General features: G+C 64.6%; 1 protein-coding gene across 4 annotated transcripts in view; it reads right to left on the bottom strand.

Moving 5' to 3' along the window:
- Positions 1-3,769: 3,769 nt before the first annotated feature.
- MPL (MPL proto-oncogene, thrombopoietin receptor) overlaps positions 3,770-21,185 on the bottom strand; it is a 67,261-nt gene continuing 49,845 nt past the window's right edge. For 2 of the 4 annotated variants that reach the window (XM_075914579.2, XM_075914583.2), the window contains 8 exons: positions 20,737-20,893; positions 20,376-20,505; positions 19,169-19,341; positions 18,874-19,016; positions 11,779-11,935; positions 8,308-8,434; positions 7,805-7,892; positions 3,770-7,237 (listed from right to left, as the gene is read on the bottom strand). In XM_075914579.2, the coding sequence (XP_075770694.1) occupies positions 6,731-7,237; positions 7,805-7,892; positions 8,308-8,434; positions 11,779-11,935; positions 18,874-19,016; positions 19,169-19,341; positions 20,376-20,505; positions 20,737-20,893 (1,482 nt within the window). In that variant the 3' untranslated portion in view covers positions 3,770-6,730. The remainder of the gene's footprint in view (positions 7,238-7,804; positions 7,893-8,307; positions 8,435-11,778; positions 11,936-18,873; positions 19,017-19,168; positions 19,342-20,375; positions 20,506-20,736; positions 20,894-21,185) is intronic. The other 2 variants (XM_075914580.2, XM_075914582.2) reach the window with 2 other exon arrangements.

Genomic DNA, 21,185 nt, shown 5'->3' with positions numbered 1-21,185 from the left:
ACCGGGGCGATGGGGAAGCGGTGGCGGGGGGGGATGTCGGGTCCATGGGGGGGGCACCGGGGCGATGGGGAAGCGGTGGCGGGGGGGGATGTCGGGTCCATGGGGGGGGGCACCGGGGCGATGGGGGAAGCGGTGGCGGGGGGGGGATGTCGGGTCCATGGGAGGGGGCACCGGGGCGATGGGGAAGCGGTGGCGGGGGGGGGGGGGGAGGTCGGGTCCATGGGGGGGGGCACCGGGGCGATGGGGAAGCGGTGGCGGGGGGGGATGTCGGGTCAATGGGGGGGGCACCGGGGCGATGGGGGAAGCGGTGGCGGGGGGGGGATGTCGGGTCCATGGGAGGGGGCACCGGGGCGATGGGGAAGCGGTGGCGGGGGGGGAGGTCGGGTCCATGGGGGGGCACCGGGGCGATGGGGAAGCGGTGGCGGGGGGGGGGATGTCGGGTCCATGGGGGGGGCACCGGGGCGATGGGGAAGCGGTGGCGGGGGGGGGATGTCGGGTCCATGGGGGGGCACCGGGGCGATGGGGGAAGCGGTGGCGGGGGGGGCAGGTCGGGTCCATGGGGGGGCACCGGGGCGACGGGGAAGCGGTGGCGGGGGGGGATGTCGGGTCCATGGGGGGGCACCGGGGCGATGGGGGAAGCGGTGGTGGGGGGGGGGGGGGATGTCGGGTCCATGGGGGGGCACCGGGGCGACGGGGAAGCGGTGGCGGGGGGGGGATGTCGGGTCCATGGGGGGGCACCGGGGCGACGGGGAAGCGGTGGCGGGGGGGGGGATGTCGGGTCCATGGGGGGGCACCGGGGCGACGGGGAAGCGGTGGCGGGGGGGGGATGTCGGGTCCATGGGGGGGGCACCGGGGCGATGGGGAAGCGGTGGCGGGGGGGGGATGTCGGGTCCATGGGGGGGGCACCGGGGCGATGGGGAAGCGGTGGCGGGGGGGGGATGTCGGGTCCATGGGGGGCACCGGGTCGATGGGGAAGCGGTGGCGGGGGGGGGGAGGTCGGGTCCATGGGAGGGGCACCGGGGCGATGGGGAAGCGGTGGCGGGGGGGGAGGTCGGGTCCATGGGAGGGGCACCGGGGCGATGGGGAAGCGGTGGCGGGGGGGGAGGTCGGGTCCATGGGGGGGCACCGGGGCGATGGGTAAGCGATGGCGCTGAGAGGATGTCGGGTCCATGGGGGGGCACCGGGGCCATGGGGAAGCCGTGGCGGGGGGGGATGTTGGGGTCCATGGTGGGGCACCGGGGCCATGGGGAAGCGGTGGCGCTGAGGGGATGTTTGGGTCCATGGTGGGGCACCGGGGCCATGGGGAAGCGGTGGCGCTGAGGGGATGTTGGGTCCATGGTGGGGCACCGGGGCCATGGGGAAGCGGTGGCGGGGGGGGGATGTCGGTTCCATGGTGGGGCACCGGGGCGATGGGGGAAGCGGGGGGGGGGGGGAATGTCGGGTCCATGGGGGGGCACCGGGGCAATGGGGAAGCGGTGGCGCTGAGGGGATGTTGGGGTCCATGGTGGGGCACCGGGGCCATGGGGAAGCGGTGGCGCTGAGGGGATGTTGGGTCCATGGTGGGGCACCGGGGCCATGGGGAAGCGGTGGCGCTGAGGGGATGTTTGGGTCCATGGTGGGGCACCGGGGCCATGGGGAAGCGGTGGCGCTGAGGGGATGTTGGGTCCGTGGTGGGGCACCGGGGCGATGGGGGAAGCGGTGGCGGGGGGGGGATGTTGGGTCCGTGGTGGGGCACCGGGGCGATGGGGAAGCGGTGGCGGGGGGGGGATGTCGGGTCCATGGTGGGGCACCGGGGCAATGGGGAAGCGGTGGCGCTGAGGGGATGTTGGGGTCCATGGTGGGGCACCGGGGCCATGGGGAAGCGGTGGCGCTGAGGGGATGTTTGGGTCCATGGTGGGGCACCGGGGCCATGGGGAAGCGGTGGCGCTGAGGGGATGTTGGGTCCATGGTGGGGCACCGGGGCCATGGGGAAGCGGTGGCGCTGAGGGGATGTTTGGGTCCATGGTGGGGCACCGGGGCCATGGGGAAGCGGTGGCGCTGAGGGGATGTTGGGTCCGTGGTGGGGCACCGGGGCGATGGGGGAAGCGGTGGCGGGGGGGGGGGGGGCGGGGGGGGGATGTTGGGTCCGTGGTGGGGCACCGGGGCGATGGGGAAGCGGTGGCGGGGGGGGGATGTCGGGTCCATGGTGGGGCACCGGGGCAATGGGGAAGCGGTGGCGCTGAGGGGATGTTGGGGTCCATGGTGGGGCACCGGGGCGATGGGGGAAGCGGTGGCGGGGGGGGGATGTCGGGTCCATGGTGGGGCACCGGGGCAATGGGGAAGCGGTGGTGCTGAGGGGATGTTGGGGTCCATGGTGGGGCACCGGGGCCATGGGGAAGCGGTGGCGCTGAGGGGATGTTGGGGTCCATGGTGGGGCACCGGGGCGATGGGGGAAGCGGTGGCGGGGGGGGGGGGGGATGTCGGGTCCATGGTGGGGCACCGGGGCGATGGGGAAGCGGTGGCGGGAGGGGGGATGTCGGGTCCATGGTGGGGCACCGGGGCTATGGGGAAGCGGTGGCGCTGAGGGGATGTTTGGGTCCGTGGTGGGGCACCGGGGCCATGGGGAAGCGGTGGTGCTGAGGGGATGTTGGGGTCCATGGTGGGGCACCGGGGCCATGGGGAAGCGGTGGCGCTGAGGGGATGTTGGGGTCCATGGTGGGGCACCGGGGCCATGGGGAAGCGGTGGCGCTGAGGGGATGTTGGGGTCCATGGTGGGGCACCGGGGCCATGGGGAAGCGGTGGCGCTGAGGGGATGTTGGGGTCCATGGTGGGGCACCGGGGCCATGGGGAAGCGGTGGCGCTGAGGGGATGTTGGGGTCCGTGGTGGGGCACCGGGGCCATGGGGAAGCGGTGGCGCTGAGGGGATGTTGGGGTCCGTGGTGGGGCACCGGGGCCATGGGGAAGCGGTGGCGCTGAGGGGATGTTGGGGTCCGTGGTGGTAAAAGAAAACGTGTTCTGCTTAGCTACACCTTAACTAATATCTTTACTGAGGTTTTACTAACCAGCCCTAATCACTTGCACCCTAATTCTCTGAGCAATTCTATCCTGTCGCGTGAGTGCTTCAGACCTTCCCTCTACATTAAGGACACAGCATGTAGAAACCGAGCCAGAGCCCATCCAGCGTACGAATGGACCAGTGTGGACTAGAATGACAAAGCAATAAAGAAAGGGGGATTTCACTGTGGTTGATAAATGTGTTCTCCTAGAGAGTTATCAAACAGGGTTTTAAGTATTCTAGGATCTTTCCTTTATCTGGAGGTGTTCGATTTAATCCCCTTCTCAGCTAGTAACATTGCCTCATTGCAATAGAGCTGGTTTGGAAAGTGACCGTGTGGTTCCCAGCTTCTGGCTGGCCCTCAGACTGTGACAGTGAGCGAAGGCCCATACACAGGGAGGCGTGATTTGGATTCTTTGTTTTCTCTCTGTAAGTAGCTCAGGGACGATACTCTAGGCTTGTTCAGGCTGTCCTGAAGATCTGTATTCTAACACTCCACCCCTTTTCTTTTGGGATCCTGCTGCCCATGTATCCCTGGAAACGTACAGTATACCTGGCAACGCTTTCTGTGCTAGGGCCAGGCATTAAGGTGGGGTCTGTCTCCCTGCCCTGTGTGTAGTACAGAGCCATGCACCTTCTCTCCTCCAGGCACAGTCCACCTCTCCCAAGAAGCGTCCAGACGTCCCGTTACACTAGGCCTCCCAAGGCTGGGTCCAGTTTTCTAGTACATTTTGGGGGGAGGGGGAAGGCTTACTACGTTACTTACAGGTTAGAATTAGTGGCCGTTCTTTAGAGGGTTGCGCCCCTCTTGACTGTTTCCAAATGCAATACAAGACAAGTATATAACAAAACAACAGGTGCTCTGATAATCCACAGCATCACCAAGGCTACATCTACACTGCAGGCTTCTTGCGCAAGAACTGTTTTGTGCAAGAGTTCTTGTGCAAAAAAATCTTCCACGAGAGTGTGTCCACACTGCCACGTGTTTTCGCGCAAGAGATGTGCTTTTGTGCAAGAGTGTCCATGGCAGTGTGGATGCTCTCTTGCACAAGAAAGCTCTGATGGCCATTTTAGCCATAGGGGTTTCTTGCACAAGAAATCCATGTTGCCTGTCTACACTGTCTTCTTGTGGAAGAGCTCTTGCGCAGGAGGGCTTATTCCTAGTGGGGAGAGGAGTAGCTCTTCCGGAAGAAGCCCCGTTTTCTGATGCTGCACTGTACATTTACTTGCACAAGAATGCGCATGCAGTGTAGACACCTGGCAAGTTTTTGTGCAAGAACATCTTTTCTTGCGCAAAAAGTCTGCAGTGTAGACATAGTCCAAGGGTCCTGCCCGCTGCAGTAGAGGCCAACATCCTGCCCGCCGCCGCCGCCGCCAGTGCTTCTCTTCCTTGGATGAGGTGAAGCTCCTATAACAGCTATGGGAGACTGTTGTAAACTAGCCAATTAGCTCGTCATAGAACGGGATTTTCAGGTCTCTCCTCCACATTGGTCTTCTCTCCTGAGCCTCCGGTCTCTCGCTCCGTCTGTCTCTCTCCCTCTCTCAGCTCTCCTCCACCTCCTGCCTCTCTCTCTTTCTCTTCTCCTCCCCCTCCTGCCTGTCACTCGGGGGAGCCCAAACAGTTGCTTGCACCATTTGCTCCCATGCGGCGGCCTGACTGAGCAGCGCACCACGGTGGGAGGTGAAGGGGGGCGGAGCAGTGATGTTCATGGCCAGGGAGTGGGGCCTGGAGTCGCTGTCATGCTGCACACCACTACTACGCCACTCAGCCGGGCTGCCGCAGGGGAGCAAGCGGCCATTCGGGCCCTGCACTTCCCATGCAGCACGGCCGCCCAGAGGGACCAGCCAGCATTTCAGGCAACAGCGCCGCCCAGAGGGACCAGCCAGCATTTCAGGCAACAGCGCCGCCCAGAGGGAACAGCCAGCATTTCGGGTAACAGCGCCGCCCAGAGGGAACAGCCAGCATTTCGGCGTTCCAGACTCAGCCACTGGGCTACTGTATCTATGATGTGTCCACCTGCTGGCAGTTGCATCGATCTGCCCCTGCAGGTTTCATGAGCTTTTGTCTGTGGCACGAGTCCCCAGAGAAATGGGGCAGTGTCCAAACGAACCTGACAGGTGACATGGAGCCAGCAGCAGAGCAGGGGTCTGATCACTCCCAGCAGTAAGTTTCACAGACCCATTTGCGTGCCAGCGCCCTGATGGAGCATGCAGATCTGTGCTCTCGTGCCAATGCTGGTGCACTTCTCCAAGAGTTTTCCTGCAGAAGTGTGTTTGCTCCCAGCAGAACACACTGTGCCCCACGTACTGTACACCGTAGGCCACTGGGCCTGTCCTCCATGGCCATAGGGGAGCAGCACTGCCACGCATCTTCCTGGACAATCATTTAACTGAATTATTGTCCAGTTTACGCCACCCACCCAACTACTGCCACCGGGTTCCCAGCAAGCACCTCCCCAGGACCCATGGGCACCCCCCATTCCAAGGCACCCCGGTAGCGCCTGCAGAGGTGAACAGTCTGTCTGCCCACCCCCACAGCTGAGCTTGCTGGCGCCCACTTCCACTCATGTCCCTCCAATGAACAGCGGGGTTGCCTTGCTCTAGCTTGCTGTGCCTGTAACCCATGAATGTGTGTTGAGGGTTTGCATTATAGCTTATCAGTTACCTAGCCGTGCCCCCAGGCTCATCCACCAAAGCCGAGGTCGTCTGCTGCCTACAAGTCCCTTTTTGGGCAACGATGCCATGTGTGTCCCTTCACCCAGGAATTCAATGGTTGCTTCAGCCCTTGTATGGAAGTGCTACGGTGGGGCTTGTCTCACGCACCCACCCTCGCCTTGGCATGTACCCCCAGCTACTAGCCTGCAAAGGACACCGAAGAGCACTGGCTGCACCTGCTCTCACTGTAGCTCCCATGGGTTTGCATCAGGAAGCGGTTTGGCTCCAGGCTGCGACTTTCCCCGTCGTGGCATCCATATTGCTGGCCGGGTTCTTTGGCGCAAAGCAGTTACATGATCCCCCGCTCCAGATCCCAGAGGCGACAGCCACGCCCCCTGCACCTGTAGTCGGCACCAGGACTGGCCGTGGTGCAGCCGCTGTCAGCTGGGGCTCTCCTTGGCCGAGCCAGTCAGAGCACACTAAACTCGTCTAGTCGGGGGGTTCCTGACACTGCTCTGAGCACCCTCCCCTGCAGACCGGCGAGCGGTGCTGCTTGTGCATGCTCCTGCGGACACGCAGAGGCAGGGATGGGGCCGGCTTTTATCCCTAGAAACCCACGCTCTGTTTTAAAGCAAGCCAGGCCTGGCAGAACCCAGGCGAGGCTCACCCCGTCCTCGATGGAAGCTCTTGGCAACCCTCCCCCAGGGCCACGGCTGGGGGGGCACCAGGGATGGGGTCCTTGGCGAGGGCTTGCAGATTTCTGCCCCACCCTGCAGGCCTTCTCTGGTAGCGCCAGAGTGCAGCTTGTCTGGGGATTGCCTCAGCCTGATCACATGCCGGGGAGTCGCGGACTGGTCGGACACCCCCACGCCTAGCCCAGCTGGAGCAGAGACTGACCCACTGCAGCTCGCAGTGCAGGCGCAGAGGAAGTGCTCATAACACCACAGTCTGAGCTCCTCCTGCCCAGCAGAGTCCAGGCTGACTCAAGCTGGGAGGGCCCAGAGACATGCAAGCCCTTCGTCTCACTCCAGTCCTCGGCACTCACAGGCAGGGCTGCTGGTCCCAGCTGCTCATCAGCAGGTAGGACTGGTTAGAAATGTGTGTCGTGGGCGTGGGCAGCTTCCCAGGCCGTGGGCGAGTCCAGTCCTCGTCCGCAGAGCCCACAGGCCCCCCCCGAGGCGTGTGTGCATACTGGAGGGTGCTAGGCACCAGGGGGCGGTGCTGGGTCTCTGCCCTGTCCTGCTGGTGCTCGGAGTGGGCCCCCGGGACATGGGGCAGGAGCACAGCGAGACCCCACAGGTAGGGGTCAGCCCCCTCCTCCCTGCTGTCCAAGTACTCGTTCTCGTAGCGGCTGCCGGCGGGGCTGCTGGGCTGCAGCACCATGTAGTCCTGCTGGAGAGAGGAGCCGGCGGGAGCCTCTGCATCCTCCGGGCCCGGTGGGCTGCCAGCCTTCTGCAGGGGGGGCTCGGGGGGGCTCTCAGAAAGCACCTCCAGCAAGCAGGGTCGGATCACGTCCTCACAGGGCTTGTTGTAGAAGGCCGGGATCGCCTTCAGGAGGAAGGGTGGACAGCTCAGCTGAACATGAGCCAGGACAGGAGCGGGGGGAGGTAGCCCCCCAGACAAAGCCTGTATCCCACCCTCTGTGTATAACAGCAGGCACGACTGGACTGCCATGGGATACGGTCCACCTCACTGCCCTCTGCTTCTGCCCCCGCCCCGCAAATGGGGCCCGCTGCCCCTCCCCGCCCCGCGAACGGGGCCCGCTGACCCTCCCCCTCCCCACGAATGGGGCCCTTGGCCTCTGCCCCTCCTCCACCCCACGAACGGGGCCCGCTGACCCTCCCCCTCCCCACGAATGGGGCCCTTGGCCTCTGCCCCTCCTCCGCCCCACGAACGGGGCCCGCTGACCCTCCCCCTCCCCACGAATGGGGCCCTCGGCCTCTGCCCCTCCCCGCCCCGCGAATGGGGCCCGCTGCCCCTCCCCGCCCCGCGAACGGGGCCCGCTGCCCCTCCCCGCCCCGCGAACGGGGCCCGCTGCCCCTCCCCCTCCCCACGAATGGGGCCCTCGGCCTCTGCCCCTCCTCCACCCCACGAACGGGGCCCTCTGCCCCTCACCTGCTGCTGTTTGCTGCCCTCGGCGAGGAACGTGGCCAGGACGCGGTGCAGGTCTGGGGCGGGGGGCCAGAGCTTCCGCTTCACGTTGCTGGAGGGGCAAAAAGGGAGCATGAACTCACCCCCCCCGGCTCTACACGGGCCAGGAAGCGAAGCCCCACCCCCCACAGCACCCCACAGATCCATGGGGAGACACCGACCTGTGCTTGGCTGCCCTGGGAATACACGGGCCGGCCTGTGCCAGCCCAGCGCCTGCTCTGGGGAAAGACAAGCGCGGGTGGGCACAGCGAGGAGTGCGCTATGGGCAGGGAGAAACCGGGGAGCAGGGCAGGCCAGTTACCCGTACCCCCCGGCGGGGGGGGGCGGTTATCCGTGCCCGGTGGGGGGAGGGGCGGTTACCCGTGCCCGGCGGGGGGGGGCAGTTACCCGTGCCCGGCGGGGGGAGGGGCGGTTACCCGTGCCCGGCGGGGGAGGGGCGGTTACCCGTGCCCGGCGGGGGGGGTTACCTGTACGCGGAGGGACAGGTGAAGCGGAGCCCCAGGAGCGCCATGCAGAAGAGCAGCGTGATGCTGAGGCTCAGGACGACCCTGCCAGGGACAGAGAGGGCGTCGGGCTCCCGCGTGGCCTGGCGGCCTGTGATGACAACGGGAATTGCTGAGCGCTGCGTGTCGCCGGTGACCATCAGACTTGGTGCGGTGACCGGCTGGGCCGGGGTCACGGGGCGTCCCCGGCGCGAGGCGGTTCTGAGGCCCTGGGGTCTGGCTGGGCAGCACGTGGACCAGAGGGAGCCCCGGTGCAGCGGCTCCGGGGTGCCAGGAGGGACGCGGCCCACCTGCGTGACGCTGGGGAGAGGTGGGCGAGGGGGCTGGAGGGGCCCTCGGGAGCTCACAGCCTGTCCCTGCGCTGGGGGGCCCATGACAACTGGGGCGTGGGATGAGCCGGACACGCTGTTGGAGATGGCTCCTGTGAGTCCCGGGCGATCTAGTTTGAGCAGGCACGTCCCCCTGGCTCAGGACGCTGCTCCGGCTGGGGCCTGCACTTGCTCCATGGCCCGGCTGTCCCGATGGACCATCCTGGGCCACCCTCCAGCCCTGGGGAGTCCAGCCCGTGCCCCCAGCTGCGTGGCTGGACGGGGGTTACACACTGTGCAGACGCCACCCCGGGGCGCTGCGAGCACGTGGACGGGACTTAAACTTCAAAACAACCAGCACAAATGAAAGAACCAGCGTCTGGTCCACTGGAGCCCCAGGGCCTGTTCCGCTGAACGGCTGCTCAGCCAGTCGGCCCCCAGCCGGTACCAGCGCTGGGGATCCCTCCGCCCCAGGGGCGGGACTCTGCACTCGACCTTGTGGAACCTCCGCAGATTTCTCTTGGGCCCATCCTCTAGTCTGTGCAGGTCGCTCTGGACCCTGTCCCTGCCCTCCAGCGTATCTACCCCTCCCCCTGCTTAGTGTCAGCCGCAAACTTGCTGCGGGTGCAACCCATCCCCTCAGCCAGGTCATTAATAAAGATATTGAACAAAACCGGCCTAGAACCGACCCTTGGGGCACTCCGCTAGTAACCGACCGACGGCCATCCTGACATCGAGCCATTGGTCACGACCCGTTCCAAGGGGGTGCTGGGAATATTTGCAGGGAGAGTGGCTCTGGGTGGCAGAGCCCAGGAACAAGCACTCCCTCGACCTCCAACTCCCCTCCACCAGCCACCCAGACTGGGGCCCCTCACCATCTGCCCCAGTGGTGCCAATTCCCCACCCAGCAGCCCTTCCCCAGCACCTTCCCCTAGCAACCCGAGGGGCGTACGGGCAGTTGGGGGGCACACCTCAAATTGTGACCCAAAGGGGGGCTCAGCTCAAGCGTCTGACCCTGGAGGGACCAATCAGAACGGCCAAGCTGAGAAATCCCGGCACTATGTTCCAGGGCTGCTCCCGCCGGCCCTGCTCTGAGACGGCCCTCGGCATCACTGCGTGAGAAGAGCCCGTGGCCAGGCGGCGAAGCGTGTGGGTGGAGCCCGTGGCCTGGCGGCGAAGCGCGTGGGCGGAGCACGTGGCCAGGCGGCGAAGCGGGTGGGTGGCGCCCGTGGCCAGGCGGTGAAGTGCCTGGGCGGAGCCCGTGGCCAGGCGGCGAAGCGCCTGGGCGGAGCCCGTGGCTAGGTGGTGAAGTGCCTGGGCGGAGCCCATGGCCAGGCGGCGAAGCGCGTGGGTGGCGCCCGTGGCTAGGCGGTGAAGCGGGTGGGCGGTGCCCGTGGCCAGGTGGCGAAGTGCCTGGGCGGAGCCCGTGGCCAGGCGGCGAAGCGGGTGGGTGGCACCCGTGGCCAGGCGGTGAAGTGCCTGGGCGGAGCCCGTGGCCAGGCGGCGAAGCGCGTGGGTGGCGCCCGTGGCTAGGTGGTGAAGTGCCTGGGCGGAGCCCATGGCCAGGCGGCGAAGCGCGTGGGCGGAGCCCGTGGCCAGGCGGCGAAGCGCATGGGTGGAGCCCGTGGCCTGGCGGCGAACCGCGTGGGCGGAGCCCGTGGCCAGGCGGCGAAGCGCGTGGGCAGAGCCCGTGGCCAGGCGGCGAAGCGCGTGGGTGGCGCCCGTGGCCAGGCGGTGAAGTGCCTGGGCGGACCCCGTGGCCAGGCGGCGAAGCGGGTGGGTGGTGCCCGTGGCCAGGCGGCGAAGCGCGTGGGCAGAGCCCGTGGCCAGGCGGCGAAGCGCGTGGGTGGCGCCCGTGGCCAGGCGGTGAAGTGCCTGGGCGGACCCCGTGGCCAGGCGGCGAAGCGGGTGGGTGGCGCCCGTGGCCAGGCGGCGAAGCGCGTGGGCGGAGCCCGTGGCCAGGCGGCGAAGCGGGTGGGTGGCACCCGTGGCCAAGCGACGAAGCGGGTGGGTGGCGCCCGTGGCCAGGCGGCGAAGCGCGTGGGTGGAGCCCGTGGCCAGGCGGCGAAGCGCGTGGGCGGAGCCCGTGGCCAGGCGACGAAGCGGGTGGGTGGCACCCGTGGCCAGGCGGCGAAGCGCGTGGATGGAGCCCGTGGCCAGGCGGCGAAGCGCGTGGGCGGAGCCCGTGGCCAGGCGGCGAAGCGGGTGGGTGGCGCCCGTGGCCAGGCGGCGAAGCGGGTAGGTGGCGCCCGTGGCCAGGCAGTGAAGTGCCTGGGCGGAGCCCGTGGCCAGGCAGTGAAGCGGGTGGGTGGCACCCGTGGCCAGGCAGCGAAGCGGGTGGGTGGCGCCCGTGGCCAGGCAGCGAAGCGCGTGGGCGGCGCCCGTGGCCAGGCAGCGAAGCGCGTGGGCGGCGCCCGTGGCCAGGCAGCGAAGCGCGTGGGCGGCGCCCGTGGCCAGGCAGCGAAGCGCGTGGGTGGAGCCTGTGGCCAGGCAGCGAAGCGGGTGGGTGGCGCCCGTGGCCAGGCAGCGAAGCGGGTGGGTGGCGCCCGTGGCCAGACAGCGAAGCGGGTGGGTGGCGCCCGTGGCCAGGCAGCGAAGCGCGTGGGCGGCGCCCGTGGCCAGGCAGCGAAGCACGTGGGTGGAGCCTGTGGCCAGGCAGCGAAGCGGGTGGGTGGCGCCCGTGGCCAGGCAGCGAAGCGGGTGGGTGGCGCCCGTGGCCAGACAGCGAAGCGGGTGGGTGGCGCCCGTGGCCAGACAGCGAAGCGGGTGGGCGGCGCCCGTGGCCAGGCAGCGAAGCGCGTGGGCGGAGCCCGTGGCCATGCAGCGAAGCGGGTGGGTGGAGCCCGTGGCCAGGCAGCGAAGCGGGTGGGTGGAGCCCGTGGCCAGGCAGCGAAGCGGGTGGGTGGAGCCCGTGGCCAGACAGCGAAGCGGGTGGGTGGCGCCCGTGGCCAGGCAGCGAAGCGGGTGGGTGGAGCCCGTGGCCAGGCAGCGAAGCGGGTGGGCAGAGCCCGTGGCCAGGCGGTAAAGCGCGTGGGCAGAGCCCGTGGCCAGGCCCGGGATGCGGCAGCCAGAGGTGCGGGGCCAGTAACTGTGCCCTGTGAGCCCTGTGTGACAGCACCGCCCATACCTGCTCCAGGAGCTGTCACCACGATGGGCTCGGACCAGGCGCTCCAGAAGCCCTGGAGCTGCTGCCCATTGGGCTTGGCTCGCACCTGCAGGAGGTAGCGGGGGCCAGCGCGCAGGTCCAGGGTCTCGCTGCTGGCTGCATGCTGGATCTGCAGGACCTGCCCAGGGAAGCTGGGTTACGCCCTGGTAGCCAGGTAAGACAAGAGACGCTCCCCATCCCCTGTGGGGGGAGGGTGGTGCCCAACCCCAGGGAGACCTGCCCTGTGGTGGGGGAGGGGAGGTGGTGCCCATCCCCAGGAATCATTAAAAAGGGATAGAGAATAAGACGGAGAATACCTTATTGCCCTGATATAAATCCCTGGGACGCCCACATCTGGAATACTGTGTACAGATGTGGGCTGCTCATCTCAAAAGATCTACTGGCATTGGAAAAGGTTCAGAGAAGGGCAACTAAAATGGTGAGGGGTTTGGAACAGGTCCCATATGAGGAGAGATTAAAGAGACGGGGACTTTTCAGCTTGGAAAAGAGGAGACTAAGAGGGGATATGACAGAGGTCTATAAAATCATGAGTGGTGTGGAGAAAGTGAACAAGGAAAAGTTATTGACTTGTTCCCATAATATAAGAACTAGGGGCCACCAAATGAAACTAATGGGCAGCAGGTTTAAAACAAATAAAAGGAAGTTCTTCTTCACACAGCGCACAGTCATCTGTGGAACTCCTTGCCCCAGGAGGTTGTGAAGGGTAGGACTACAACAGGGTTTAAAAGAGAACTAGATAAATTCATGGAGGTTAAGTCCACTAATGGCTATTAGCCCGTATGGGTAAGGAATGGTGTCCCTGGCCTCTGTCTGTCAGAGGGTGGGGATGGATGGCAGGAGAGAGATCACTTGATGATTCCCTGTTCGGTTCCCTCCCTCTGGGACACCTGGCATTGGCCACTGTGGGCAGACAGGACACTGGGCTGGAAGGACCTTTGGTCTGACCCAGTCTGGCCCTTCTTATGTTCTTATGTTCAGGGAGGCCTGCCCTGCAGGAGAGCGGTGGGGGGGAAGGGTGGTGTGATGCCAGTTCCCAGGGAGACTTCTCCTGGGGGGGGGGGGGCGCGGAAGGTGGTGCCCATCCCCAGGCAGACCTGCTGTGAGGAACTGGGGAGTTTTAGGGCTGGGGGGGGGGGTGCATGCAGAGGGGTGCTCAGTGCCCGGATGTTACTGGTTCAGGTGACAAGGGGGAGGGAGTTTTAGGGGTTCAGAGGGGCGCTCAGTGCCCGGATGTTACTGGTTCAGGTGACAAGGGGGAGGGAGTTTTAGGGGGTTCAGAGGGGCGCTCAGTGCCCGGATGTTACTGGTTCAGGTGACAAGGGGGAGGGAGTTTTAGGGGGTTCAGAGGGGCGCTCAGTGCCCGGATGTTACTGGTTCAGGTGACAAGGGGGAGGGAGTTTTAGGGGTTCAGAGGGGCGCTCAGTGCCCGGATGTTACTGGTTCAGGTGACAAGGGGGAGGGAGTTTTAGGGGTTCAGAGGGGCGCTCAGTGCCCGGATGTTACTGGTTCATGTGACAAGGGGGAGGGAGTTTTAGGGGGTTCAGAGGGGCGCTCAGTGCCCGGATGTTACTGGTTCAGGTGACAAGGGAGAGGGAGTTTTAGGGGTTCAGAGGGGCGCTCAGTTCCCGGATGTTACTGGTTCATGTGACAAGGGGGAGGGAGTTTTAGGGGCTTCAGAGGGGCGCTCAGTGCCCGGATGTTACTGGTTCATGTGACAAGGGAAGGGAGTTTTAGGGGTTCAGAGGGTGTCACGTTGCTGAATTGGAGGGAAGCAGCCAGATCGCTGCTGCACCCCTGGGTGGGGGTGTTGGCCCCAGAAATTGGTATGGGGGGATTGAATGGGGATTGAATTGTTTGCTGATCTTATGTACGCTATTTATGTGAGTGTATAATGTCTGTGTGTGTAGGTAGGAATCTGTAATCTGTGTGGAAGCTGAATATTTCTGTGAATGTGGTTAAGCATGGCTATGGACAGGCTGGGTAGCAAAGCCCTGTGGAACAATGGCCCTTGATGGCCCAAAGACACACCTAAAGAGGAGGGCGGAGACCCAAGAGCTGCCAGCAGAGATTGGCCTCTGACCAGGTGACCAGCTGAGACCAGAAGAGGCCAGGAAGGAGTATAAAGAGGCCATGTGGTCGAGGCCATTTTGGTTCTCAGCTCAGCACTTCATCCTGGAGGCAGCACTGCAGGGATTGAAGAGCCCGGAAGACCTGTGAACCCATCCTGATCGTAGGATGTGCAATAAGGACGTTTAACCAGCAGCTGCAACATCTCTGCTAGAGCCTGCATCGAGACCTGGGAGATTCGGTGCATGTAACGTACTGTACTTTAATAACCTCACTCTCGTGCTTTTCTTTCTTGTAATAATAAACCTTTAGATATAGATTCTAAAGGATTGGCCCAGCGTGATTTGTGGGTAAGGTCCAGAGGGTAAATTGACCAGGGATCTGTGGCTGGTTTCTTGGAACCGGACAGAACTTGTTCGGGGTAGGTGGGATTGGGTGCTAGGACCCCCCACCTGTGTATAGGCCCGGGGCCATCTGGGGCACGGATATTGCTGGGGTGTCGGAGGGGTTTTGCTCAGGAGGCTTCAGGCAGTCTGCTGAAGCGCTCAGTGAGACTGGTTTGTGGCCTGTTTGGAGAGGTCGCCAGTCAGGGGGACTGTAAAGAGCCCCGGATTTGAGCAATTCGCCCTGAGCGGACGCCCTAAGCTGTGCCCAGACACGGCCCGGTCCGTCACAGAGGGGCGCTCAGTGCCCGGATGTTACTGGTTCAGGTGACAAGGGGGAGGGAGTTTTAGGGGGTTCAGAGGGGCGCTCAGTGCCCGGATGTTACTGGTTCAGGTGACAAGGGGGAGGGAGTTTTAGGGGTTCAGAGGGGTACTCAGTGCCCGGATGTTACTGGTTCAGGTGACAAGGGGGAGGGAGTTTTAGGGGGTTCAGAGGGGCGCTCAGTTCCCGGATGTTACTGGTTCATGTGACAAGGGGGAGGGAGTTTTAGGGGCTTCAGAGGGGCGCTCAGTGCCCGGATGTTACTGGTTCATGTGACAAGGGGAAGGGAGTTTTAGGGGGTTCAGAGGGGCGCTCAGTGCCCGGATGTTACTGGTTCAGGTGACAAGGGGGAGGGTGTTTTAGGGGGTTCAGAGGGGTGCTCAGTGCCCGGATGTTACTGGTTCATGTGACAAAGGGGAGGGAGTTTTAGGGGGTTCAGAGGGGCGCTCAGTGCCCGGATGTTACTGGTTCAGGTGACAAGGGGGAGGGAGTTTTAGGGGGTTCAGAGGGGCGCTCAGTGCCCGGATGTTACTGGTTCAGGTGACAAGGGGGAGGGAGTTTTAGGGGGTTCAGAGGGGCGCTCAGTTCCCGGATGTTACTGGTTCATGTGACAAGGGGGAGGGAGTTTTAGGGGCTTCAGAGGGGCGCTCAGTGCCCGGATGTTACTGGTTCATGTGACAAGGGGAAGGGAGTTTTAGGGGGTTCAGAGGGGCGCTCAGTGCCCGGATGTTACTGGTTCATATGACAAGGGGGAGGGAGTTTTAGGGGGTTCAGAGGGGCGCTCAGTGCCCGGATGTTACTGGTTCATGTGACAAAGGGGAGGGAGTTTTAGGGGGTTCAGAGGGGCGCTCAGTGCCCGGATGTTACTGGTTCAGGTGACAAGGGGGAGGGAGTTCTAGGGGTTCAGAGGGGCGCTCAGTGCCCGGATGTTACTGGTTCAGGTGACAAGGGGGAGGGAGTTTTAGGGGGTTCAGAGGGGCGCTCAGTGCCCGGATGTTACTGGTTCATGTGACAAGGGAAGGGAGTTTTAGGGGGTTCAGAGGGGCGCTCAGTGCCCGGATGTTACTGGTTCATGTGACAAGGGGGAGGGAGTTTTAGGGGGTTCAGAGGGGCGCTCAGTGCCCGGATGTTACTGGTTCATGTGACAAGGGGGAGGGTGTTTTAGGGGGTTCAGAGGGGCGCTCAGTGCCCGGATGTTACTGGTTCATGTGACAAGGGGGAGGGTGTTTTAGGGGGTTCAGAGGGGCGCTCAGTGCCCGGATGTTACTGGTTCAGGTGACAAGAGGGAGGGAGTCTTAGGGGGTTCAGAGGGGCGCTCAGTGCCCGGATGTTACTGGTTCAGGTGACAAGAGGGAGGGAGTTTTAGGGGTTCAGAGGGGCGCTCAGTGCCCGGATGTTACTGGTTCAGGTGACAAGGGAAGGGAGTTTTAGGGGTTCAGAGGGGCGCTCAGTGTCCGGATGTTACTGATACATGTGACAAGGGGGAGGGAGTTTTAGGGGATTCAGAGGGGCGCTCAGTGCCCGGATGTTACTGGTTCAGGTGACAAGAGGGAGGGAGTTTTAGGGGGTTCAGAGGGGCGCTCAGTGCCCGGATGTTACTGGTTCATGTGACAAAGGGGAGGGAGTTTTAGGGGGTTCAGAGGGGCGCTCAGTGCCCGGATGTTACTGGTTCATGTGACAAGGGAAGGGAGTTTTAGGGGGTTCAGAGGGGCGCTCAGTGCCCGGATGTTACTGGTTCATGTGACAAGGGGGAGGGAGTTTTAGGGGGTTCAGAGGGGCGCTCAGTGCCCGGATGTTACTGGTTCATGTGACAAGGGGGAGGGTGTTTTAGGGGGTTCAGAGGGGCGCTCAGTGCCCGGATGTTACTGGTTCATGTGACAAGGGGGAGGGTGTTTTAGGGGGTTCAGAGGGGCGCTCAGTGCCCGGATGTTACTGGTTCAGGTGACAAGAGGGAGGGAGTCTTAGGGGGTTCAGAGGGGCGCTCAGTGCCCGGATGTTACTGGTTCAGGTGACAAGAGGGAGGGAGTTTTAGGGGTTCAGAGGGGCGCTCAGTGCCCGGATGTTACTGGTTCAGGTGACAAGGGAAGGGAGTTTTAGGGGTTCAGAGGGGCGCTCAGTGTCCGGATGTTACTGATACATGTGACAAGGGGGAGGGAGTTTTAGGGGATTCAGAGGGGCGCTCAGTGCCCGGATGTTACTGGTTCAGGTGACAAGAGGGAGGGAGTTTTAGGGGGTTCAGAGGGGCGCTCAGTGCCCGGATGTTACTGGTTCATGTGACAAGGGGGAGGGAGTTTTAGGGGGTTCAGAGGGGCGCTCAGTGCCCGGATGTTACTGGTTCATGTGACAAGGGGGAGGGAGTTTTAGGGGGTTCAGAGGGGCGCTCAGTGTCCGGATGTTACTGGTTCATGTGACAAGGGGGAGGGAGTTTTAGGGGGTTCAGAGGGGCGCTCAGTGCCCGGATGTTACTGGTTCATGTGACAAGGGGGAGGGAGTTTTAGGGGTTCAGAGGGGCGCTCAGTGTCCGGATGTTACTGATACATGTGACAAGGGGGAGGGAGTTTTAGGGGATTCAGAGGGGCGCTCAGTGCCCGGATGTTACTGGTTCAGGTGACAAGAGGGAGGGAGTTTTAGGGGGTTCAGAGGGGCGCTCAGTGCCCGGATGTTACTGGTTCATGTGACAAGGGGGAGGGAGTTTTAGGGGGTTCAGAGGGGCGCTCAGTGCCCGGATGTTACTGGTTCAGGTGACAAGAGGGAGGGAGTTTTAGGGGGTTCAGAGGGGCGCTCAGTGCCCGGATGTTACTGGTTCAGGTGACAAGGGGGAGGGAGTTTTAGGGGGTTCAGAGGGGCGCTCAGTGCCCGGATGTTACTGGTTCAGGTGACAAGGGGGAGGGAGTTTTAGGGGGTTCAGAGGGGCGCTCAGTGCCCGGATGTTACTGGTTCAGGAGACAAGGGGGAGGGAGTTTTAGGGGGTTCAGAGGGGCGCTCAGTGCCCGGATGTTACTGGTTCAGGTGACAAGGGGGAGCGAATTTTAGGGGTTCAGAGGGGCGCTCAGTTCCCGGATGTTACTGGTTCAGGTGACAAGGGGGAGGGAGTTTTAGGGGTTCAGAGGGGCGCTCAGTGCCCGGATGTTACTGGTTCATGTGACAAGGGGGAGGGAGTTTTAGGGGTTCAGAGGGGCGCTCAGTGCCCGGATGTTACTGGTTCAGGTGACAAGGGGGAGGGAGTTTTAGGGGGTTCAGAGGGGCGCTCAGTTCCCGGATGTTACTGGTTCAGGTGACAAGGGGGAGGGAGTTTTAGGGGGTTCAGAGGGGCGCTCAGTGCCCAGATGTTACTGGTTCAGGTGACAAGGGGGAGGGAGTTTTAGGGGGTTCAGAGGGGCGCTCAGTGCCCGGATGTTACTGGTTCATATGACAAGGGGGAGGGAGTTTTAGGGGGTTCAGAGGGGCGCTCAGTGCCCTGATGTTACTGGTTCATATGACAAGGGGGAGGGAGTTTTAGGGGTTCAGAGGGGCGCTCAGTGCCCGGATGTTACTGGTTCAGGTGACAAGGGGGAGGGAGTTTTAGGGGGTTCAGAGGGGCGCTCAGTGCCCGGATGTTACTGGTTCAGGTGACAAGGGGGAGGGAGTTTTAGGGGTTCAGAGGGGCGCTCAGTGCCCGGATGTTACTGGTTCATGTGACAAGGGGGAGGGAGTTTTAGGGGGTTCAGAGGGGCGCTCAGTGCCCGGATGTTACTGGTTCATATGACAAGGGGGAGGGAGTTTTAGGGGTTCAGAGGGGCGCTCAGTGCCCGGATGTTACTGGCTCAGGTGACAAGGGGGAGGGAGTTTTCGGGGTTCAGAGGGGCGCTCAGTGCCTGGATGTTACTGATTCATGTGACAAGGGGGAGGGAGTTTTAGGGGTTCATGGGGGCTGCATGCAGAGGGGCGCTCAGTGCTGGAGAACAGGGCTGCACTATTCCTTCTGGGAGTGGAGGCCCCAGGGGTCCAGAAGGAGGGGACCCCCTGAAGGGGCTCATGGCTAGAGGCCCTGAGAGGCGCTGTCCCGGAGCCGGGGGGGGGCAGACGCCCAGTAGAGGGCTGTCCCACTGCCGCTGGGGGGGGCTCCCCGAGAAGGGGTTGCTGCACAGGAAAAGGGGGGTCCTGCCGAGGAGACAAGGAGCCAATTGTGGGCATGACCTGTGAGGTGTGACACCTGGACGTTGGTGCCCCAGGGAGACTTGCCCTGTGGGGGGAGGGACCCGTCCCCGGGGAGACCTCGGCTGCCTGGGGGCGACCCCCAATCACCTTCCAGTCCAGGCTGTTCTCCAGTGCGTAGCGGATCTGATACACGAGGTGCTCTGCCAGGTGCTCCAGGGGTGGGGCCCACTGCAGCCTGAGCCGCCCGCCGCTGGCGTTGGCCTGGAGGATCCGGGGGGGGCTGGTGAGCACTGTGGGGAGAGGGGCACGTTAGCACGTGGAGATCCCTGTGCCCCCGCCCTGCCGGAGCCCAGGGAGACTCTCGCTCGGCCCCAGGCAGAGCCCCCCTATACACGGCCCAGAGCCACGCGGGGAGTCAGGGCAGGGCGGCGGCCGTGCTCACCGGCCTGGGGCATGCGGAAGGGACCCCCGAAGTAGCTGAGGCCGGGCTCCAGGGGCCCCCGTGAGACGTTCACCAAGATGAAGATGTCACTGTGATTGCCGGGCTGGAAGGAGCAGGCCCAGGTGCCCGGGGGCCCTGCGCTGCGCTCCTGACACCACTGCCAGGCCTGGCCTCTGGGGAGGGAGCAGAGTCCGGATGAGCCCGTCGCTTGAGCACCCCTCCGCCAGCCGCAGCCCGCCTGTCGCCCGTCTGTCCCTGTGCAGCCGGTCCCCTGCCAGCCCCCGCCCCACTCACCGGCCCCCCCAGGTAACCACCCGCCTGCCCTTGCCACCTCCCGCCCCACTCACCTGCCCTCCCAGGTAACCACCCGCCTGCCCCTGCCACCCCCTGCCCCACTCACCTGCCCCCCCAGGTAACCACCCGCCTGCCCCTGCCACCTCCCGCCCCACTCACCTGCCCTCCCAGGTAACCACCCGCCTGCCCCTGCCACCTCCCGCCCCACTCACCGGCCCCCCCAGGTAACCACCCGCCTGCCCTTGCCACCTCCCGCCCCACTCACCTGCCCTCCCAGGTAACCACCCGCCTGCCCCTGCCACCCCCTGCCCCACTCACCTGCCCCCCCAGGTAACCACCCGCCTGCCCCTGCCACCTCCCGCCCCACTCACCTGCCCTCCCAGGTAACCACCCGCCTGCCCCTGCCACTCCCCGCCCCACTCACCTGCCCCCCCAGGTAACCACCCGCCTGCCCCTGCCACCCCCCGCCCCACTCACCTGCCCCCTCAGGTAACCACCCGCCTGCCCCTGCCACCCCCCGCCCCACTCACCTGCCCTCCCAGGTAACCACCCGCCTGCCCCTGCCACCTCCCGCCCCACTCACCTGCTCCCCCCCGGTAACCACCCGCCTGCCCCGCCACCTCCCGCCCCACTCACCTGCCCTCCCAGGTAACCACCCGCCTGCCCGAATGTCCCCTGCGGGGCGCGCACTGTCCCCACCTCGCTCCCACACACCTCAAGCCTCCTGTGCTTTCCTCCCTGCCTTGGCCCCCGGCTCCCCGAGGGTCTCCCTCTCTCCCCAGGGGCTGCCTGTGGCGCCGGCCAGTGCAGACTCACGCGGGGCTCTGGCCCAGCCCCCTCCGCTCCCGAGCGAGCAGGGCGCAGGCAGGCGCGATGCCCTGGGCCCGGCGCTGCAGCTCAGGGGGCCCGTTACCTGGAGGCGGCCTGGCTCCCTTGGGGCCGGTAGAAGAGGCTGTGGGAGCTGCGGGAATCGGCGGGATCCCAGGCCCACTCGCAGCGCAGCCACTGCAGGTCGGGGGTGAAGCAGCGCAGCCCGATCTCCCCTGCGCAGGAGTGAGCGAGTGAGCACCACGCGACCGCGGAGCCCGGCGGCCTGCGGGCAGCCCTAGGGAACCGGGCTCCAGTGCCCGAGCCCCCGTCATCCAGGCGGGGCCTGTGGACCCTCCGGCCTCCCGCCCGCAGAGAGGCAGCTGTGGCAGCTCAAGGTGGAGTTGGAGGGATCCCCTCATCCCCCCGGGTCCCTGCCACCCTCCCGCTGTCCAGCCGTCACCCACCTGAGGAGTGGGGCGTCTCAGCAGCCACTGCCGGGGACCAGGGCCCCCAGAATCCATCCAAGGACAGGCCGTCGGGCTTGGTGCGGATCCGCATGTGGTACTTGGCCCCTGGCTGCAGGGGGCTGAGGACACATGCCCTGGAGTTATCCACCTGCTTCTGTAGGATCGCACGGAAGAGAAGGTGGGAGCTGCGTCAGCCACCACAAGTCCTGCGCTTCCCGCTAGCACGGCGCCACCCCAACACAGCCCCCAGGGGACCGGAGACAGGGCAGGGAGTCACTTCTCCCTTGCAGGGGCATTCCAGTGCCCCACGACATAGCCCCACACCCGCAGCCCCTGGGGCCGGGCACACCGGCTGTGTGGGGAGAGACACAGCATTGCCCACCCCACTGAACCTGCTACATCCAGCTGTGTGTGTGGGGGGGAGACACAGAGTTATCCGCAGCCCC

The sequence above is a fragment of the Pelodiscus sinensis genome, chromosome 9, assembly GCF_052426305.1.
Source record: "Pelodiscus sinensis isolate ZL-2025 chromosome 9, ASM5242630v1, whole genome shotgun sequence".
Classification (NCBI taxonomy): Eukaryota; Metazoa; Chordata; order Testudines; family Trionychidae; genus Pelodiscus; species Pelodiscus sinensis.
Note: the sequence above shows the minus strand (reverse complement) of the source record. Positions and strands in the feature narration are given on the sequence as shown.